We start from the raw sequence: 20,640 nt of genomic DNA, 5'->3' as shown, positions 1-20,640 counted from the left end.
ATTTTATAAGCAGTTATAGTGATTAATGCCTACATACAATGACTAGCTACAAAAACACGATATCTACTGATGTTCCCCTGTTCATAAGCTTGTTAGTCTATTTATTAGAACCGTATTTACTTCAACGAAACAGACGTAAATGACAGTATGGTGGTTTAATTGTACCTCTTATCACTAACAACTGTTTAACAGATACTCAATTATATAATAGGAAAGTTGACGTCTACGTAACGGACGCATTTAGCCTTACCCCATACTCTCAAGCGGTGTAGGCGTGTAAATAGTTGGCTTGCTTTTATCCCAGTCGTCATCGCTCGACTCTGTTAATGAATAATCTGGCGGCAACGCGCAGGCGATGGCGGTCAGACACGGCAGAGACTTACTGAAAAGCTCGGGATCGTATTCCATTTTGGAGAGCGAGTCAAAGATATTCGAGAACAGGATCATGGATAGACGGCGCTCCTCTTCCGATGCGATGCCGTACGAACCCTGACCGCATGAATAGTACTTATTGCAGCGCTCGTAGTGCAACATCAACAATCGCAGCGCGACAGCTGTGTACTCGGTCAACTGTGAAACGTCAACTGTGAGCTTTCGGAGAAGTTTCAGTAACATGGAGGGCTGCATTTCGCGGGTCAGAGCTACGAGAAAATCGGATACAAGCTCACGCTGACCTTTTGTCAGAATTCTGACTTTGGATAGACGATACACAGTTTGTAAGGCGGCGTCCAGCAGATAATCATAGTTTTCTGCATCGCGGTAGAAATGCGAGTACTGAATGAGCATCGGCAAAACGGAATTGCCAATGTAGCGGTTCAGAGCCAACGCCATCTCGCTTTGAATGTTGTCATCGCGTTCAAGCATCGTCGCCGAACGAAGATCGGGCAAAAAGCCATTTTCAAGGATACGGTAGAAGATATCCTGGTTTTCAATACCGTAGACACGCTCGAGGAACAATGCAATGCTCTGTTTATGTTTTGGGTGTAACCCCGCTGGGAGGTCTGATATAAGCTGACCCTCCTTGTTTCGTCGTGCAGTACGCAGTGTAAACCGCAAACTGAGCGCTCCAATCAGATCATCGAGAGGAACCAGCGATCGTAGAATGGCTCGAGCTCGAATGCATTCATTCTTGCCTTGGGCAATTGTAGCAGCCTCGGGAGCGCAACGGCCCAGCAGGTCGACTAAGGCACAATAGAAGTTCAAGATTGCTGCTCCCATATCAATGTAATCTTCGTCTTCGTCTTCCGTTGGCCTTACAGGCAGGCCTTGTTGTTCCCGTTTTATTGCTATATTCTCAGACATTTTGATCGCTTCCTTAATGGCCTCAAGCAGGCCAGGACCTTCACCTCGAAGTGCTGGGCCAAGGCATTCCGGTCGCCTAATTAGCAGTCGAATGACAAGGTTGGCGTTCTCTTCCACCGATTCGCCGTTCACCCACACACAGAATCTAAGGAAATCTAGATAGCGCTCACCCTCGACGGGATCCCAACCCACATCAGGATAACCTTTGTCTACCAGTTCTTGGTTTGACTGTAGACCACAACGTGACAAGTAGATAGCGATCTTCTCAAGATAGTGCTCACGCAAAGCAAGTGCCAACTCCGAATTCTCCATGAGCGACGAATAGGCTACGTCCAACGGCGTCGAGCCACGCAACGAGGGACGCGCTGTAACAAATGATAGTTATATGCACTTGAAATACTCTGTACACATTTTTGAATTTTAAGTTCCATAGTCTCGTCAATAAACGCGAAACCCAAATAACATACTCACATAAAAGGATGTTGGCATTTTCTAAAACGAAGTCAAGGTGGTCGAACATGGCTTTCTGGTTAATGCGTCCCGTTCGACAGAAGTAGCAAAGAAAACGACAACACGACACTACCATTTGAGAAGTGTTTTTGTCGTCATTTTTTTCGCCTTGCGACGGCTGAGTTTGTGCCCGCTTGCCTAGAGTGTTTACCATAACATCCATGACGTTTTCGTGGACGCGTAGGATTCGAATGAGGTCAGGGTGCTGGAAGAACACACGATTTCGTACCAGCGACCAGGAAGATACTCGCATAATTTCCTCTTCTTCGGGAGACATTTGAACAGGAAGTAGCGCACGAATTTTGGTTAGATTGCCAAAAAGACTGATGACATCATCATTGCTTTTTTCCGAAATGATGTAGGTCTTATCCAACGAGTTTATGAGCTGTAATTAAAGCACAGTTTTAGTATATCTACTTCTAAAAATAACATTATATAGATAAAAATAACAGTAATTTTTTTAACAGTAATTTGTGATTCAATGAGAAGTTGATCTTCATAACTAAAATCTTATATTTCGAATTAAGTTTTCATGAAAACTCAACGTTAATATATAGGCGTGAATGGTTTTCAAATAAGTTACATTGCGAAGCCTAAAAACAGAATTAGTGAAAGATTTTTCAAGATATTTCACCTCTCCTATAGCGTTATAGATACGGAGCAGTAGGTCAAACATCTGGCGTATGACTTGATGATTTTCAATTTCGCTTTTTTGAGCCCAGGACACAACGGTTTTTGACACTTTCTTTATGAAAAGTTCCTCAAGTAGTACTGGCTTTTCTGCTTCCGGCTCGGCTTCTGCTTGTTCGTCTTCTGTCGTTGATTTCATAAATTTGACAATACTCATGAGCTTTTGTCCGATCGACGACTTCTTGGCGGCCGCGTCTTTTTCTGACAACTGCTTTCCGTTTTCTTCCTCGGCCACGCAGACCTTCAAACGATAGATCATATCATCGTGGAGCTCCACGAGCTGTGAGCGAATATCCTCTCCACAAGGACACTCTTCTCCGGCCTCTTCATCAAGATTCTTGAAATTTAGAACAGTTCGCATTTGCTCTCGAGGATTACAGCGGAATTCTCTTGTCTTCTTAGCTGCAAGGGATGATGGCAGATCGGACTGTTTGATCTCGATATAGCGTCGCAGTTGGTCGGCCTGAAGATCTCTGGCGAACTGTTCGGTAAACGCGATATAAGCCTCGATTCTGTGGCGCAATTGGAGATCAAGTAAGTGGTGAAGAACTAAGCACATCTGAAGCTTTACACCCTCCGCGATATTCATGTCTACAGAGAAATTCAGAATAACATGCGTTAATAACCGAAACCAGTTTTTTGCCTACAGTGCTAACTACAATAAGTATATGCTTTCTTGAGATGTTACAAATTCATTTCCTAGAACGGCTGTGTATACTCACCTATGAGCCCCATTTTTTTCGGAGTCTCGCCAATTGGCGGAACCTCAGTAATTTCGCGATCAGGTTCCTCTACCTCGCCAAATACATCGGGGTCAAGAAGTTTGAGTAGGCATGCCAGATCATCATCATCAAAAAGACCCGTAACAAGTAGTTTGTCAGTCAGCTTCAACAGAGGCACGAAGAGGTTCTCGTTGCTGCCTCCGATCGGGTCCCGATTTGGCTTGGAGTCTTTTCGAACAGCGTCTGCGAGGCCTTCCATCACAAACTGGCGAAGTGCATCATGAGGAAATGTCGGCGTGTGAAGGTCCTTGATGGAGTCGACCGTTTCACTAATCGCGTGTTCGATGTGGAGCGTATGAAATAGACGATGCAAAATATACGATTAAAATCACTTTATAGTGTTGACTTCGCTATGGGAATCAGCGTGGCTTAGCGAATCGAACTTAGCTTTCTAACGTTAGCTTCAGAGTCATGGAAAGTCATCACGACTTAACAGGAGAGTTAATTACGTTTAGTAAACGAAAAGCTCCTATAAGCAATGTATGAATCTAATACTTTTCTTGGTAAAACAAAATCACGACCATCTCGCTTACCGCTAGTGTAGCTAACAATAAAGCACTTACGACACATCCGAGAAGGTAAGAACCGGCCTAATAGAGACGCATTTAAGCGTCTGGAAGGAATGAGCCGTCATTGGATCTTCGTACAACTCTCTGATTTGCGAGCCCAGCGGAATGATGAACTCATTCTGTGTTAATGACATTGAGTACGCATGGAACTCGAGATGTAGAGCAATTAGCAGATTGGTGAAGCCGCATCGCAGAGGACCGGATAAATACGCCGATCGAATAGCGTACATCAGTTGTTTCTCATCGACATGATTACAGATTATGTGCGCGGCCCGCTGGTTACCCTGATAGCAGAGTGCCCCGTACAAAGCAAGTGAACCTGCATGGAAGTTCAGCAAACGGTCCTGTTCGATGAGCTCTAGGACATCTATACAACGATCCTCTTCAGGTATATGTACTGCAAGCATGGATACATAGTCCTCTACGATAATAGACCATCCTCGAATTTCCGAAAGACGAAGAGCATGCGGTCGCAGGTTGTAATTAGGCACACGAGACCAAGAAAACGGCTGGAGACACTGAACGCGCAATCTAGGTGGACATAGTGGCTGTAAACTCTTGGCAGTTGTCTTAAGAAGAGCTGCCGAAAGTGGAAGGGTGGAAGGTGTTCTTCCCAGCTCAAACTGGAAGACCTCTTTTGTTGTCGCCTCAAAGAACACAGCTGGGAAAAGCTTTGTGCTCTGCTCAATCTGTAATAGAATGAGATAATGGATTGATTGGTTTTAGAGGCTCTGATTTCAATTATTAGCTGTGTAAACGAAGTGTAGATTGCAACTATATAAGACCTCAGCTTGATCCTCATCGATACGCTGGAATTATAACAGAATTGTACGGAAAGCGAATTTTACAAGGTCACTACTATATTTAGGTTATTCTTATTTCTAACATCTTGTACCTTGAAACGAGCCTTAGTCGGCTTTCCATCAGCTGTAAAGGTGAGGTAACCAGTGGAAACGTCGATATGGCAACCGACGTACATTCCTTGATTTGATGCCCCGCGAGAAGAGCCTTCACCAGAAGCCATCTGAATTTCTTGCAAGAGCTGGCCAGCACATACCATGTAGCAGTTTTTGCGCTCAAGGCTACACCGAAATATAGAAGGTCAGGCTATTAGGAACTGACAATTCAGTTCAATGTGCAAAGAAGATTCTTGTATCTAGCTAAATTCAATAATGACAGAGATATACTAAGAAAAAACGACGAAAATTGATGTAAAAGTCTATATAGAGATATAAGTTTAAGTATTCCAAAAGGCACTTGTTTGATTTTATGAGCTAAGACTCGTTCTGCCAAAAATTTCGCTAATGTTATGTTAGTCAATTTAGATAAGATAACATACATTTCCTGAACACTTCCATCCTCTCCAAATCCATGATATGCTACTTTTCGGATTTTCTGCAAATCAAATCCTAAAATCGGTCGAACATACTATAAGTTGCTGCAAGTATCCTGATTTTATGATTACTTTTTTAGATAATCAGATTCTAACTTAATACCCATACGCATGTTTATCTTCAATCACTTCTTTTTTTAGACACGGTATTTTCTGTTTTCGTAATAGAGCTAACAACTGATTATTAACTAACCTTTGGCAAAATACTTATAAGCAGTGGTAATCCAGCCGACGTAGACGTGTTGGGGATCCTGGCCGGGCATGATACGGCATCCGTAGAAATATTCGTGAGCCATATCTAGATGCCGCGGGTCGAGTTGATTTCCGCCCTCCTCATGAGGAATCGGAACATGAGCCATTGACATGCGTCGGGTGCTTCCTTGACGAGAAATCTGACCAGGTACTTGGCCTGGAACAGTCAGCTGGCCAACGGCTGAGCCTGTTGCTGATCCTCCCGCTGTGAAACAACCAAAGAACAAATAGAAAAGGTATCCATTTCACCCGAAAGAGATCAATTCTGGGATTAATGAACTCAAGTAACATGCTGTAACTTCGATCGACTGAGGTACATCAAAGCAAAAACAAAGTAAACTGTTAACCGTACACGGTGAGGGTCCACGAATGGACGGTTCCCTAATTGTGACCGTAGGTGGTGGACTTAGACTTGTGGGTGGGGCTGGCTCCATTGTGGGAATATCCTTGTTACGCGAGAAGAACTTGAATGGGCTCTTCCCGCGAGTCTTTTTATCGTGCGGATCTTGCCCTTTAGCACGCAGTTCTAGTTCGCTCATCGACGGGACCATGGAGTGCTCTGAGCCACTTTTATCCGCCACACCCGGGATCCCCAAAGTGGCATGCTCGAACGAAGCTGTCTTCGTTAGCGTGCCAGATCGAATCGACTTCCTACGCGGAGGTGGGCCTTTGGGCAGTACAGGCGAGTCGGATCCCGGGCCTTCAGCGGCGTCCTCTGAATACGCACGTTGGAGGTCTGCGTGTTTAACGTTCGTATATAAAACAACAGGCACAGACGCATACCGTATTAGTGGAGTGCAAAATGAAGATATTAAATAGAAATCTATTTTTTGTGCGCTTGTGTTATGTCCAAAGGAAAGGTCAAGTTCTAACCAATACACGTGCGAGCCAAATAATAAGCATATTATTCTCTTACCCTTAACGTCGGACATGCTAAAACCGCTCTGTAGCATATGCTGCTCCAAGTTTCCTGGAGGCCTGGAATCCCGTTGGCGTTGTTGTCTATCGCAGGAGTCCATTTGGAACATTACCTCGTGTTTTTGGCGGGATCGCATTTCTTCCCATTGTCGCTCTTTGGCTGTCCCACTGTTGAATTTAATAATTTACAAAATAGTTATAATCATTGAAAAGCAATCTTTTTTTTTACTCATAAAAAAATTATCTTATGCTTACAAGTTAACTGTTATATAGTACTGTGCAATGCAATGTCTCTCCTGAAAATGATTCAGTATTAGAAAAGTGTTACATTCGCAGATTTTACTTACTCAATAAATTCGTTGTGGCACTGAATAGGCAAACTGAGACGTAAAAACTCGTAGTTCACCTTCTCTACAGACTCAAACAGCTTGTGAGTGATCTTGATAGCTGGGGGTGCTTCACCTCTGCAATATTGTTAAATAATAGTAATATCAAGCAAAAACGTTACCAGCTAACCAAACGGGCTACTACTAAGTCGCATTATGAATAGTTACTTTCTTCTCATTACGAACACAAAACGTTACAAAACGTCTATATACGTACGCGGGCGGGATCCTCGTCACTTCGATATTACAGACTTCGGCTTCGTCGAAGTTTATGAAGATCGGATCGTCCTTATTATACCACATACTTAGCTGGCGGTTCATATTGACACAGAAGGGCTGGTAGCCTTCCTGCAATCCGCACGTAGTAAAGAATCGCAGCTGGTTGACGTCATGACCCCAGACTACACGACACTTTTGACCAGTTCCAAGCGTAAAAGCGGGAACGTAGCCAAGATCGCCAGGAATGTCCGTGAAGGCCGCCTCGCCTCCCAACGCATCAAGTAGGAGCTCGCCGTTTAACGAGAATGAAATTGTCTTATCGTGTAGATCCAACATGCATCCAATGACATCACCTACAGCCCATTGGCGACCGTACGTTTCTGAACCTCCCGCCGTGTTCTTCTGGCCTAGGAGACCGTCATAGGCAAACGAGTTCTCGTCACCCCCAAGATCACATGACGGTAGGAAATTCACCGTCGCCCAGCCGACCTTAATTAAACCAGATGTCATTACCTCAAATTCGAAGTACCACTTGCCCGATGATACAGCGTATTGTTTTTCAGCACGAAGAGTCCTTGCGTTCACTTTCGTTGCAGCAGCCTCTTTGCTTAAGCCCTGTTGTTCGGTATCGCCAGCTGGTGGCTCGAGTACGTAACCGTACGCTAACAGCGTTTTCACTGTCTCAGCGGCCGTGTCCCGATTCGCCTTCTTAATGGTGGCGTCAACAAACTTGTAAGGCACCAGATGAGGACTACGACGTGTCTGAAAGTCCTCAATGAGGCCATACGTCCAGCCCTGTTGAATGCGTTCGCGAGACCATACGTTGTGTGTGTTTTCTGCCAACAAGTCGACCAAGTTGTCCATCTTCGCATTAAGTGTAATCTGCGATAGGTCGAGGGGTGCTGGCTTATAGCCGTTCGGTTGCATGTACGGGCTGGAATCGCAACGAAATTACATATTTACTGATATTACGAGATGACGAATGAAAGTAAACGAAATTTTGTTTGCTTTAAGGCACGCCCTACACACGCAACCATTAACTGAAACGCTGAAGATGCACTTACTCGTTATGTAACTTAATCGTTCGGATCCTTCCCGGTGGCTGATCCATCGAAATATGGTAGCCTAATGAAACGATTGTTCTGCAACAGTTACACAAAAGTTGATTGAATTCACATTAAAGTGAAAAAGATCATAATTCGAAAATAGAAATTACGTGACGATGATCTGGCTCAGCGGCTATAAAAAGTGCACGTATGAATAGTACGTATTATTGTTGTGATACCTGCTCCTTAATAGGCTCTATTAAATTAAATGAATTACCTACTTGAGAGTTTGAAGGGCTAGCATGATATCGTAGCGTTTTTCAGCTGGGGGCAAACGGGCGAAAGGCACCAAACAGGGGTGAAGCCATTCATCGGTGTCTTTCTCAGCGCCCCAGCACCAGCCTTCGTCGATTTTACGCATTGACCACACCTCATGAATGTTCTCCGCTAGTTTGTCTCGCACCTGTTCTATAAATGGTGCTAGTATCACCTGTAATAAATTATCAAGCAAATTTATTAAGCGGAGGGCAATAAATGCATGTACGGAAACAGTAGGGCATATTTTTGCCCAGGCCGCCTCAGGTAGTCTTATATACTTGGTTAGTTGCGTTAACGCACATCTTAATGTACTGGGCTTATAGCTTAGGCATTATCCTGCACCCGTAGTAGAATACACCTAACAACACGCATCGCCGATTATAAAACTCGTCGGCAATTGTTGGTTCGTAGAGATAAACTTTAAACCATAGGGTTTTACAACGCGTTACAATTTTCGATGACCTTTGAGAAAGTCATACTAGTCTGATTAAAAAAAGGAATAACCGAAAGGCGTCTACTGAAAAGTAAAACAAAATGAATTCGTACGATTATTGAGGAAGAGAAAATATACTTATATATGCAAAATAGAAAAACATTATAGTTACTGTGTTTGTATCCACAGGTTTCGGTACAAACGCCACGTCACCAAGGGAAGGTTCTGCCGTCGGCCCTTGATAGATGCCTTTAAAGAGATCTCCAAAAAGGAAACATGGCTCTACCATAAGAACCTGTTGGGGAAGCAGTACTTCGCATAGGGCAGAATAGCCCTCGGGAGGGCCGTACCGAAGGCGACCTTGGTCCCCACCCAGCAAGAAACGGCAGCTAAAACGATTAAAACATATCTGTGTTAAATATTTAGTTAAGAAAAACTTGAATTCTTCATGTCACTCTTTATTTCATACCCTTCGAGCATTACGGCATTCAAACATGACAATAACCTTTAATTTGCATCCTATTCTATTCTATTTGTATTCTAGACTCTTTATCAGAGTCTTGAAAACTAATCCGCTTATCACTCACCTGACCTTGGCGGAGAACGATATGACGGGATAGAACAATCCATCAATATTAAAGTCTCTAAAACATCCTTTGACCTTTCGTCCGTTAACAGTGAAACTAATTACGGGAACGTTGAGATCAAGGATACAGCCAATGATGTCCCCTTTCTTTATAAGAGGGACATCTTCAACGTGATGTACAACGTTTTCTCGTCCGCCAGTCCATAGGCTGCGGCCATCGAAAGAGTAAGAAAATAGATCATCGCCAGCTCCGTTACAGCCCCATTTCGAACCTCCCCCAGGATACGGAACGTAGCCGGCGGTCGAAGCCCACCCGATGCGCAAATAGGGTACGAGATGAGAGATCATCTCTTGGTGGTCAACCTGTGCTTCAAAATACCAACGCCTAAACATGGCCGAATTGTCCACGTTGCTTACGTAGATGTTGGGCCGCATACTGGCGACGTGATCGACCAGTTTTGTTTGCAGTAAAAGATCTCGGCCGGGCAATAGATTGTCGCATATATTGTTCTGTGAAGACCGCACTGCAATACCATTGCCAGTGACGCATAGCGAGCATAGGACATCAAGGACCTTAGGATCACGACCGTGTTTCTCTAACAGAGAAATAATGACCTTAATATGGTCCGCCTTCATAATATTTAGAGCTTCAGGTGAGTCGATCAGTACGCAGTGAAGTACATCCAGCATACCTACAAAAGCCAGAAGATCGATGTAGATACTCAACAAATTTGTTCAATTAAAGGATTCACTGCGTACGGCAATTATCGTTGTATGTTCCTTTCATACCACTGCGATTATGCAGATTGATTCAGTTTTCTATTACCTAATACCTACCTTCACTGGCTTGTTGACTCCCCAAGCGCCCAAAAAGCCAATCAAGTCTCTGCGGCTGTGCAAACTGCGCGCAATTCGTGTGGTTGCCTTTGATAATACACGCCAGCAGCTGGTAAAGGTAGCCGGAAATTTCTTCCCAGTTGGGTCCGCCTTCGCCCGACAAAATTTCCTGCATCGTCGCTTCATGTCCAGCGACAATCTGCCCTGTCGTAATAGCATTGATCTTGTCGATTGTGTCCAGTGTCAAGGTTAGAATGCCCTATAGTTATATAGCACAAAAGAAACACAAAATCTACTTGATCGGTACTATTTCTAAGGATTTACTTAAATGACATTATTTAATAGATGGTATAACGTTTTATAATGAACTAATAACATATAAGTGCTGGCGAATGTTTGACAACACCTTTATAAGTACTAGCGCCGAGTACAACTATTATCGGGTTCTATTAGTTAACAAATACGAAATTTACCTCTTCCTGAAATAAATCCTGACGATTTCGAAGGGCTTTGAGTTTTGCCTGCTTTTCCTCGTGCTCTGAAAAAGCGGATTAGGACTTTTAGACTTATTACTAACAAAAACTATCAGTAAGTCTATGTGGTAGTCTAAAACTGAAAGTTCTAATAAGCAAATGTGTCTCTCACCGATGTCCTCTTCAGGTTGCACGAAGTAATTGATGAGATCCTCAAAACAGAGGTTCATCTCATCCTGATCGAAAGCCTCCAGCGCTTTGGCACCTTGCGTGTACATGTCATCCAAACTCCTGAAATTGCAATATTCCACTTGAATCGATTGTCTATTTTAAGACATAAACATCTCATTATCAAAAGGTAGTTTTCCTACTGCTGTCCTTTATTAACTAGTCACGACATAAGTTGGTGTTATGGGCCCACATCCATTTAGCAAAAGCTGGATTTTATGATATATGTCTGTAGAGCTAAGTTCACTACGATCAAAAGAACTTTTCCAGGAAAATGCTATTCCTAATACGGTAATACTATTCGAAATAAGATACTTAAAAATAACGATTGATGCTTACGCAATGAATTTGGTAAACAGAGAACCGCATTTCCGGATTACTCTGGCTGTACGAGCCTCTTCAACCTGAGCTCTGGAAAACTCCAACCCGTCGTCCATTTTTCCTTCTTCTGACATGATTACCTGTTTTTCTTCAACTTTTCCAACGCCACGTTTCTTTGTTTCGTACGTCTATCAGAGCATGGATAAACAAGTATAACTCGTTGCGACTCGTTGCGCATTTGCTACATGATCAATTGAAATAAATAATGCTCCAAATGACGGAAGGAGAGTTTGTGATTTCTGAATTTAAGACATTGCATAGCTAAGCATAAATCATAGAAAGGATGGTCAAATATAGTTCGATTAGTATGGATAGAACGTAATTTTCGTCGACTGTAGCAGCTCTTCGAGATTTTGTTTAGAGCTCGCATTGACTGAGGTTTTTATGCTAGAACGCACCTTGTACGAAAGCCACAGCCCGGTCTCCTGATGTTGGATGAACATTGTCGTATCGCCATACTTGATAAGAGGAACTCCCAGCACTTCTTCTTCCTTCTCGTCAATCTGTACCTTTTTGTCATCTTTTTCTTTCCGCAACCAGAATGCTGTAGCTTGGAGTGTGGCTTTTTCTGGCGGCACCAAACACACCTCCTTATCATCATTGAACGCGAGATACTGGCCTGTATATTTAGTTACAAAATGAGGTTAAACCAAAATCCAATAGTATTTATCATCATCGTCGTCCATTAACAATCAACCACATAATTTATATTGGGCAAAATAGCATCATTAGTATGTCTATCAGAGATGAATAGAAAAAAATTAGATAGGGTATATATTTCCGGTATCACTGTGAACCGTTTGTCTTGTACCCATCTTTATGAGAATAGGAATATTTAACAGCAACGAGTAAGAGAACCTGTTGTAATGTGGTGAATCCTTAATGGGTTTTCCCAGTTGACGAAAGCACCTGCCCATTTGGTTCGAACTAGCTCGAGTCTCCAGAGGGAGCGAGCCTGATTGAGGACGGCGCCACCTTCATATACCACAATACTGCGATTCCAAAAATTAAATCCGTTACTAATTTACCAGTTGAACCTCGATTCTTCTACAATAGGAATTAATCTCTATTAGACAGATAAACTACTAGATACTCATTTACTGTGTCTTATTGATAGTACAGGCTTTATACTAGGCAGAAACAACGGCGAAATAGGTACACGACTTACTTTTGGCCAGCTTCTGCACTCCAGTTTTGCGGGATGGTCAAACACTCGTCGCCAGAATGATAGAATCGTATGACCTCGCCGCCAAATACATAACCGACGTTTTTCGTGCGTGATGCTCCTGTACCGAACGGTGCCACTGGCCAGTGAGTCAGGTGAAAGGAAGCGTTCACAATCGTATTTTCGCCTTCCTTTGCAGTATGCTACACCCACAAATACAAAGAAAAACCATCAGGATTGACCGCGATAGCAAACAAAAGAAGAGACGTTGCCGAAAAATGAGTACAGATGAGTTTGGAAAAAAATTTGTTTGCCGCTTTTACTAACAGAGTCCTATTAACCTTGGTATACAATAGGGGAGCAGCAAACTAGGTCGCGCTGTCCCGTTGGGAAACCGTTTGTACCAAGATAAATTTTTATATATGAAAAAAGGGGCGACTTGTCGACGGAGTTCGTATGTGGACGAGGTGAACTATGAGTGCGCCGTAATTGAATGTAATAGGACAGAGTAAGTCGAGCAGTCAGTTCCCAGGCCTGCACGCCTATATAGGCTCGATAGCAAGAACGCTTTATACACACACCTACGAGAAAACGTAAGCGATACCGTTTAGTTGAAAGTCACTTTACAGAGAAAATGTGTAGTTCCAAGCGTTCCTTAGAGTCTCTGGGGATCAATTCTAGGTAAAAAATATAAATTATTCTACACTTTCATTTGCCGCCGTAGGGCTTGGATTGCGTCCACAGAAGCGCAACGACATTCTTGCAGGGCAAGTTAGTAGAATACTATCATTGTTTTCAGTTTCAGAATCACTCACCAAGTATCTTTCGGTGGCGACCGACACAAGGATGAGATCGTCTCCGACCCGAACTTTCTCTCCTTCCGATCGTTGCTTTGAAGCAGGATGGATCGTCCACCAGCACGCCTCGCCTAACCAAAACGACGTAGAACAATAGCTAGTAAACATTCATATAACGATTTCTAATTTTCTTTCTGGCTAAATGCGAGCCAATCGAAATTAAATTAAAAAACAATATATATATATATATATTTAAAAAAACACTTTTGTTTATATAAACGCATTGTTTTATTTAGGCGTCCTTACAAGCGATATGTATGCGAGTTGATAATGTTCTATAATGTATATAAAACACTACTGAACTGGTATACAACGTTAGCCTGGTTTATGTATTTCGAGATCCTTTCACATACGTAATTTCTTGCATAGAATTAATTCCAAGTTTTAGAGCTCCAGACGTTAGAGGATAAAGTGAAGCACATTGGAATAAAATATAGCGTTCCTAACAGGAAAAGCTAGGATCGCAGGGGCTGCTAGAAGTACACATATAAACTTCAGAAATATACACATATAAAAGGGATATAAATCGCTCTGCGAACCAGGGTAACTACCTAGAATGGAAAGAAAACCACCGGTTCGTCCACGTATAAGAGACGCAGAGTCCCATAGGCGGAAACAGACGGCTAAGTGTGCTCCTTTCGTTTAGCTAAAAAGTACGAAATGGTGCCCAGCGACCTTTATATTTCTTCGCATACTGATATTTGTTTTTCGTTTTTTATAGCAGACAAACACATTTTCTTTCCGCGCTAAAAAACGTTTAGTCAAGTGCAACTTGCTCAGATCTATGAAAATCAATAATGCCTTATAGTTATATTGAAGGTAACTAAGTACGGCGCTTAGATTTTGTCTTTATAGAATACTTTAGCCATCTGATAATCGAGGCAGTGAGCACACATTTGAGACCAATTACTTTGCTTCGCTGAATAAAGCAAGAAGAATATTGTGTGCGGTGCTCTTTACAAAAAAATATCTTTCTCTTCTTTATCTGAATACGCCGATTATCGAAATAAACAAACACATATTGAGGACATCTAGGTTCTGTTTACATAAGGCAAACCAACCCTCTGAATGATCCTGAAGTCCAACGTCAAAGGCGAGCTTGTCGCTTGAAGTCGAGGATGAGAGGCAGGCGAGATACATATTCGAACTTTGGTGACGCAGCAATACCGCATGGCCATATAGAAGTGTTCGATGGCCTGATTGAGTGCTCGTACTCTAAACAGCGAAACACGCACAGACACACAAATGATTTGCTTATATATATATATATGTATATATATGTACCAAATAATTTCTACGATTTATCATAGAGGGACTACAATTTATCTATGCACAGCTACATACAAGTGTATAAAGGGAGGGCTAAAGTTGTTTAGTAAAGGTTTCCGACTTTGAAAGTCATGATTTTATATCTGTTGAAACAGCAAAAGGGTAGATTATAGCTGAAGATGGAAGTTCGAAAGAGTTGCAATTTTTAAAATGTCAAATAACCTACTTGAAAATTTCCAGGAAATTTTCAACGCGCTCTGTATATTATATACTGGTTATATACAGAAATAAATGAAGGAATATTCTCGTGTCGAAGCTCATTCTGGATGCGGAGCTCGACCTTTACTGTTCAGGAGTTTAGAACAAAGAAAGCAAGATAGGGAACAAGCTTTAGAATAGTATAGAGTAAAAGTCGTATCCTGAACTGCAACTTGATTCGCGCATGAAGTAGAAGTTTCTCACATTTAAATCGTTTTCTCCCAGCACAATAGGGCCTATGTTCGTTCGTGAGTAGCTGTCCTTAGTATTTCTGACTTACGAAAACAACGAAATCTTTTTACGACAGAGTGCGTAATGAATAATAAATAAGGATTATGTCTCGTGACAATCCTTCACGAGACCGAGAGCAGTTCTCGTGTTGAGGATATAGCTATACGGCCGTTAAACCTTTTGTAAGCCTCCGAAAATTGTATCGACTTTGAATTCAGACAAAGCATCTCACTTGCCTAAAAAATGATTCAAAAAAAAAACGCTAAATTTAAAAATAGAACGTGTGTGTAGTGTGGTTTGGCCATTAGAGTTTTATGGCAGCCAAGCTTCTATATTTTCAGTGAAGATGAAATATAAACAAGAAACAATCGAACTGTCTACGCCGAAAGTGTAGTTGGCAAAAAACATGAAACACGTGGTGGTAATAACCACCACTGCAAGTAATACGTATTTGTATATGCATCTATAAATCACTCCGTCTTATTTCTTGTGGTAGATATAAATGAATCTGGATTGTTGAAGGCATAACCCTACTTTTGGGCAATATTTAAATACTCTGAGTACCCCGAGTTTGACCGCAAAAAAGTATGGGATTTCGTTTTTGTTTGTTCATTTATTCCATAGCTGAAATTCTCGTTTTAACAGACCTAATGAATTACAACACGGATTGCAGGAAATCCTACAACTAACTACAAGACTACGAATTTTCTGCTTGTAGATCAGGTCTGCCCAATTGCAACCCTAATTTCGAGGGTGTTTTTTTTCGATTCACATTATTTTGCGATTATCAAATGCGTGAATTTGATAAGTAAACGGATTCATGATATTTAACGATATCACAATTTGAAAATCCGAATCGATAACTAAAAACATACTGATTCCCCTGCGTTTGATGCGGTGACCATTTCTTGTAGGGCGCGAACCGAGAGCGCCTGCTCGATGACGAACACGCAAGATAACATGGCCGGTGGCAGGTCCTTGTCCGAGATGTTTTCCAGGTAGCAGTGCCTGTTGCCGAAACCTGAGGATGACAAATATAGAGACGAAGGCAAATGCAGATCAATCCCAATTACAACTGGGCTAAGTTGTCAACAATTTTTTCTAGTGATCAGTTCAAATGTAATTAGATAAGCACGAAAGCTAAATGCGGTTTCAAACTCGTAATATGACCAGCCCTTTGTCGCGGCATTTTCGAAAAAGTTCGGTAAAATATTGAAGCATTTCTAGTCTTTCTTTAACCTCGTCTCTCCTCACGAGCGATTTTCATAGCCAGCGAGCACGCGCTACAGCAAATATGCAGCTATGGCCAAATTTGTTTTACTTCAATGATCCACTTTTTTTCTGGAAAAGGCCCAGTTTTATTTAAACAGTCTCAAGGCTCGAAGCTACAACGACCTTACCGAACGAGCCCTGACAAGCTGTTTCGACTAACTTTGCACAGACAACAGTAAGTACCGCTTGTACTAATCAACAACTGGATTAACTTTACCTGCCCGGCTGACTACCGTACGCATATACAACAGGCAGTGTCTTACGAATAACGAGCATGTTTTTAATTACCAAGGATCTTCCAACTAGAAGAGATCGTATGTTTTAGTGGAACATAATTATTGCCCGGAATAGAATTAAACAACGTAGACAATACGTCGTTTAATTTTAGTCCGGGAACGTTTCAGCACGTAACGTTAATTAGATACAGATAGATAGATTCATAACATTAAGATAGCGTCCAATTTAGATGGCCCGGAGTAATAAGGTGCTATTTCCTGACATGGCCGAATCGGATCTGATAATGGTCGGATACTCCTGTTTCATGCGGTTTTTCGAAAAGCTGTTCATAAAATCGGCGATAAATAAAATATATTCGAATCTTTTAGAAATCCTAGTTTCAGGTAGTAGTCTGGTGCTATTACGAATTATAGCAAATGTTTACTCATTGTTTTATTCAGGAATAACACTAGTGATACGGCCGATAATTACATATAGCATAGGATGTCTGCGCGTGAGTTCCGAGGTCAGGTAAGACCATAGAAAAATAACTTTCTAAAACAATTTAATCGTTGTTATAGTTTGTAACGTTTTTCGGAAACCTCTTGCTACAGCTTCACGAATTGACTGGCCTTGAACAACTACTCACCTCGGCGAGCTATTTCTTGCCAGCAATGATGTATCTCGATCGGATGATATACTTAGCTTATGCTTTACGTTAATTACGTTTAATGATTCGTACATAGTACGTATTTTTTAATATACAATTCCTGGCTATGTTATTTGTGGTAATAAATCTTCGAAATCACCTCTGCATTATAACATCCATAATATTTCGATGGATCAAAAGACAAACTGAGCCATGTTGGTCTCGAACAACGATCTGCAACAGCAACATCTAATATGAATGCCCACCGATGGTATCGGCCCTACCGGCGCTATGGAGTACGCACCGTAGCCGCTAGATTTGTTTAGTTACGGCGTCTTTCTGCGTTGAAATGGGTTTAAACTTTATCACTACCTTACTGTCTTTGAATGTCTCCTACGCTGGTAGTTTTCAGTAAAAGCTATTGCAACGTATTAATCCTAAAGCGTAGCCATTCAAAACCAGCGGTTCAAGTATTTATCATATGCAATACTCTGTACAGCATTTCCTTTACGGTACACTTGGACTCGTATTATTTTCTAAAGTGTCTTATACAACTTGTTAATTTCTGCCCGTTTTAGGTCGAACATATCTACATACTGCACATATCTGTACTGCTTTTCCAGGCGTTTTTGCTATAGAATCTCGACATTGTCCCTGTACTCTAAGCTTGAAAGCATAAAGTCTCGTGCAACACGGATTTCTGCCAACGCATGGCTTTATTCTGGTCAGAAATATTTACGCCAACCTAAGAACCCTTGCCGTATAATCGCGTCGCTGGTCTTTTTCTACTAGCGCTAGTATAAATTCACGCTTCGGACTTGCTGACGTTTCATCTAATGCAACACCTGCTCAACGACGACACTTAACGTAAAACAGGTTTGCTATAAAATACAATGTCGACAGAAAATTATGCGAAAAAAACATAGGCCGTACAGTTCATCATGTTTATGAAAACGGGGGATGTTGGAGGTTAGCGCGTGCCACACCAATCGTCTTCGTCCTGAAAACCGACAGTTGCCCGAAACGCTGAGTTCGAATTCAATGAAATTGACTTTGAATAGACCGAACACGAATATGAGAAGAGGCTTATATCAGCTGAGCCGCTTCCATGGCGCAAGTTTTCTGGCACAGGCGTCAACGTCGTTACTCGTTAAGGTAGTCAAGTTCTGCTCCACCCGTTCTGTTGCCCCCGCGGTAACTGTTGACGATACGATTTTAGTTGTTTTATTCAGAACTCGTTGTGAACTTCTAATTCGCTGTAAGTCTCAATGCCATCGTTCGTTTCAGTTCCTCATCATATATTCCATTGACTTTCTAACTACGGTATTCGTAACTTCGAACTAACACGTGGCAGCTTGAACTTAATTAATTGATGGGAGTACCACCGGATGTCTTAAGTTTATTCGTTTCTTAGTTTTCAAAAATCATATACAGCTATCACGTATGTAACGTTCCGTGCTTTGTTTTTGAGACATAGCAAAAGGTGCGGAATTTGCCATATGCGTTCGTTGTACCTTTAACAAGCACCTTTAATTTCCACAGTAACATAATAACAGTAATTGCCTGAAGTCATATTAGGGATTTAAAGCAAACCTATTAGAGGACCTGGTCTGTGGCTGAAAATCGTAGATACAATATTACAGTTAAAAAGTTACCTTGACAATCTGATGCATGAATCATAAGGTACTACCAACTGAGACAGATGCAGTCTCAAATGCCTTCTCTCAGGCACAGGTTTTAATCAATTACAACCATAACAACCCTTTATCCAGGCTCAACTGGATCTACTTCTTTAAAATGAAAGCCATAAACTTTTAACGACCCCACGCAACTAAAAATGTTAGCATATCGACTTCGATAACTTTACCTGTCGAATGAACATACTCAAGTTATCTGTATTGAAACAAATAGAAAAACCATACTCACAATCTATAACACACAATCTGAACTGTTTATTACTTGAACCGTGATAATTAACAATAAAGCTTTATTCTACAATAGCTTGCTAGAACTCTATATGCAGTTTATGCGCGATCGAAATTCGCGTACTTCTGTTACTTGTGTTTTTCTGCGTATTGTTTTATGTCGCTGTTGCCGCCAAAGCTGATGCTCAGCAACTGCTTCTCGCCATTTTGATAAATGCTTGCTTAGAAATAACAGTCCGGCTGCCCGGGAAAGGTTTAGCAGCCCTAACAAAACTGATCTCATTTCAGACGCTTTCTTAATACTGACCAATTACATTTTCTGTCAACCTTGTAAAATACAGAACTTTTACAACTGATTCCAGGTCCGCTATGTGGGAAATGGGAAAGACGCTCAATACACACCAAGTGTTTCGCCGTGCACCTATGGAACAATAATAGAATACTGATAGGTAGGAGCAAACAGACGCGGACGACGAATGAAGCTCAGCCGAAATGTAGCAGCACACGAAAACTACGGAGTGAGTGGCTTTCGAAGCGCCGCTCACGGTAACTTCAGGTGTTATTGGCGTAGATAGTAAGTACATAATAAAGCTCTCACTGACATGTTTATTGAAGCCGGTTATCGGCGTAAGGATCAATCATCCCCTATGTAAAATCAACCTACAAGTATACATTTGTACTCGAAAGATTTATCTATCTGTTTGCCTTGGTAAGCAAAGTTTACATTCTTGGCTATTAGTTATGTCTAGTAGACGTGCTTCTATAAGGAATATCGAAGCGTTTTGAACTTTAATTCGAATTCTGTTGGACCGAGTCTTGGTCAGGTCGTACAAAGCATCAACATGCCATAGATTTAATAGAGGGGGTAAATTCAAAAAGCTTAATCATTTATACAAAGTAGACGCTACTATCGGGAGCGAGAAATTCTTTAGAGTGCTTTATAATTTCTCAGAAAAAAAAAATCGCCTCAGCTTGCCTGACTCTGATCTCGCCGAACTCTGCTCGACGACCCTGGCTCTAGTTAACGTTTCGTGGTCCTGTCAGGAGCTAAGGAAGTGCTGTTGAAAAGCAGACGCTCCAGTGTAGAAGCCATCTACATTAAAGCTAAAAACGCTACCGAACACATGTCATAAACTGAAGGTGCTTATTACTAGTTTGTTATTATTATGTACACAGTTCGAAATCATCATTACATTTTAAATAGGGTCCAGTCAAAGTTTGCTTATGGCCTACATACAGGATTTCAGATGTTCTTTTGAAAATTCCAAGTAGCTTCTCCGTTTTTTTGCCTACAAAAACTAACTCGATGACGGTGAATGACGGCGAAAGCGAGGGATTTGCTCGGCTACAGACAACTGTGAACTCGACTGATATCTCGTCGAACCTCGTTGGGCTTAAAACCAGATCTAACCTTTACTTAAAGTTCTATAGTCTTGTCGACAAGGTAAGTTTATTTCATACTTCATGTTCGTGCA

The 20,640-nt window shown here is 41.7% G+C and overlaps 1 protein-coding gene across 4 annotated transcripts in view; it reads right to left on the bottom strand.

Moving 5' to 3' along the window:
- The window catches only part of RyR (Ryanodine receptor), a 50,858-nt gene that overhangs the window by 17,594 nt on the left and 12,624 nt on the right, over positions 1–20,640 (bottom strand). For 3 of the 4 annotated variants that reach the window (XM_022809393.2, XM_086991273.1, XM_086991275.1), the window contains exons 3-28: positions 15,979–16,124; positions 14,407–14,560; positions 13,304–13,416; positions 12,492–12,691; positions 12,182–12,315; positions 11,722–11,942; positions 11,282–11,451; positions 10,887–11,005; positions 10,715–10,779; positions 10,242–10,500; positions 9,406–10,096; positions 8,991–9,207; positions 8,349–8,557; positions 8,086–8,163; positions 7,020–7,955; positions 6,764–6,880; positions 6,415–6,584; positions 5,851–6,234; positions 5,440–5,703; positions 5,193–5,262; positions 4,749–4,935; positions 3,848–4,542; positions 3,225–3,553; positions 2,447–3,093; positions 1,774–2,197; positions 251–1,667 (exon numbers count right to left, since the gene is read on the bottom strand). In XM_022809393.2, the coding sequence (XP_022665128.2) occupies positions 251–1,667; positions 1,774–2,197; positions 2,447–3,093; positions 3,225–3,553; positions 3,848–4,542; positions 4,749–4,935; positions 5,193–5,262; positions 5,440–5,703; positions 5,851–6,234; positions 6,415–6,584; positions 6,764–6,880; positions 7,020–7,955; positions 8,086–8,163; positions 8,349–8,557; positions 8,991–9,207; positions 9,406–10,096; positions 10,242–10,500; positions 10,715–10,779; positions 10,887–11,005; positions 11,282–11,451; positions 11,722–11,942; positions 12,182–12,315; positions 12,492–12,691; positions 13,304–13,416; positions 14,407–14,560; positions 15,979–16,124 (8,416 nt within the window). The remainder of the gene's footprint in view (positions 1–250; positions 1,668–1,773; positions 2,198–2,446; positions 3,094–3,224; positions 3,554–3,847; positions 4,543–4,748; positions 4,936–5,192; positions 5,263–5,439; positions 5,704–5,850; positions 6,235–6,414; positions 6,585–6,763; positions 6,881–7,019; positions 7,956–8,085; positions 8,164–8,348; positions 8,558–8,990; positions 9,208–9,405; positions 10,097–10,241; positions 10,501–10,714; positions 10,780–10,886; positions 11,006–11,281; positions 11,452–11,721; positions 11,943–12,181; positions 12,316–12,491; positions 12,692–13,303; positions 13,417–14,406; positions 14,561–15,978; positions 16,125–20,640) is intronic. The other variant, XM_086991274.1, reaches the window with a different exon arrangement.

Source organism: Varroa destructor, unplaced genomic scaffold (assembly GCF_002443255.2).
Source record: "Varroa destructor unplaced genomic scaffold, Vdes_3.0 BEIS01000005.1, whole genome shotgun sequence".
NCBI lineage: Eukaryota > Metazoa > Arthropoda > Arachnida > Mesostigmata > Varroidae > Varroa > Varroa destructor.
Note: the sequence above shows the minus strand (reverse complement) of the source record. Positions and strands in the feature narration are given on the sequence as shown.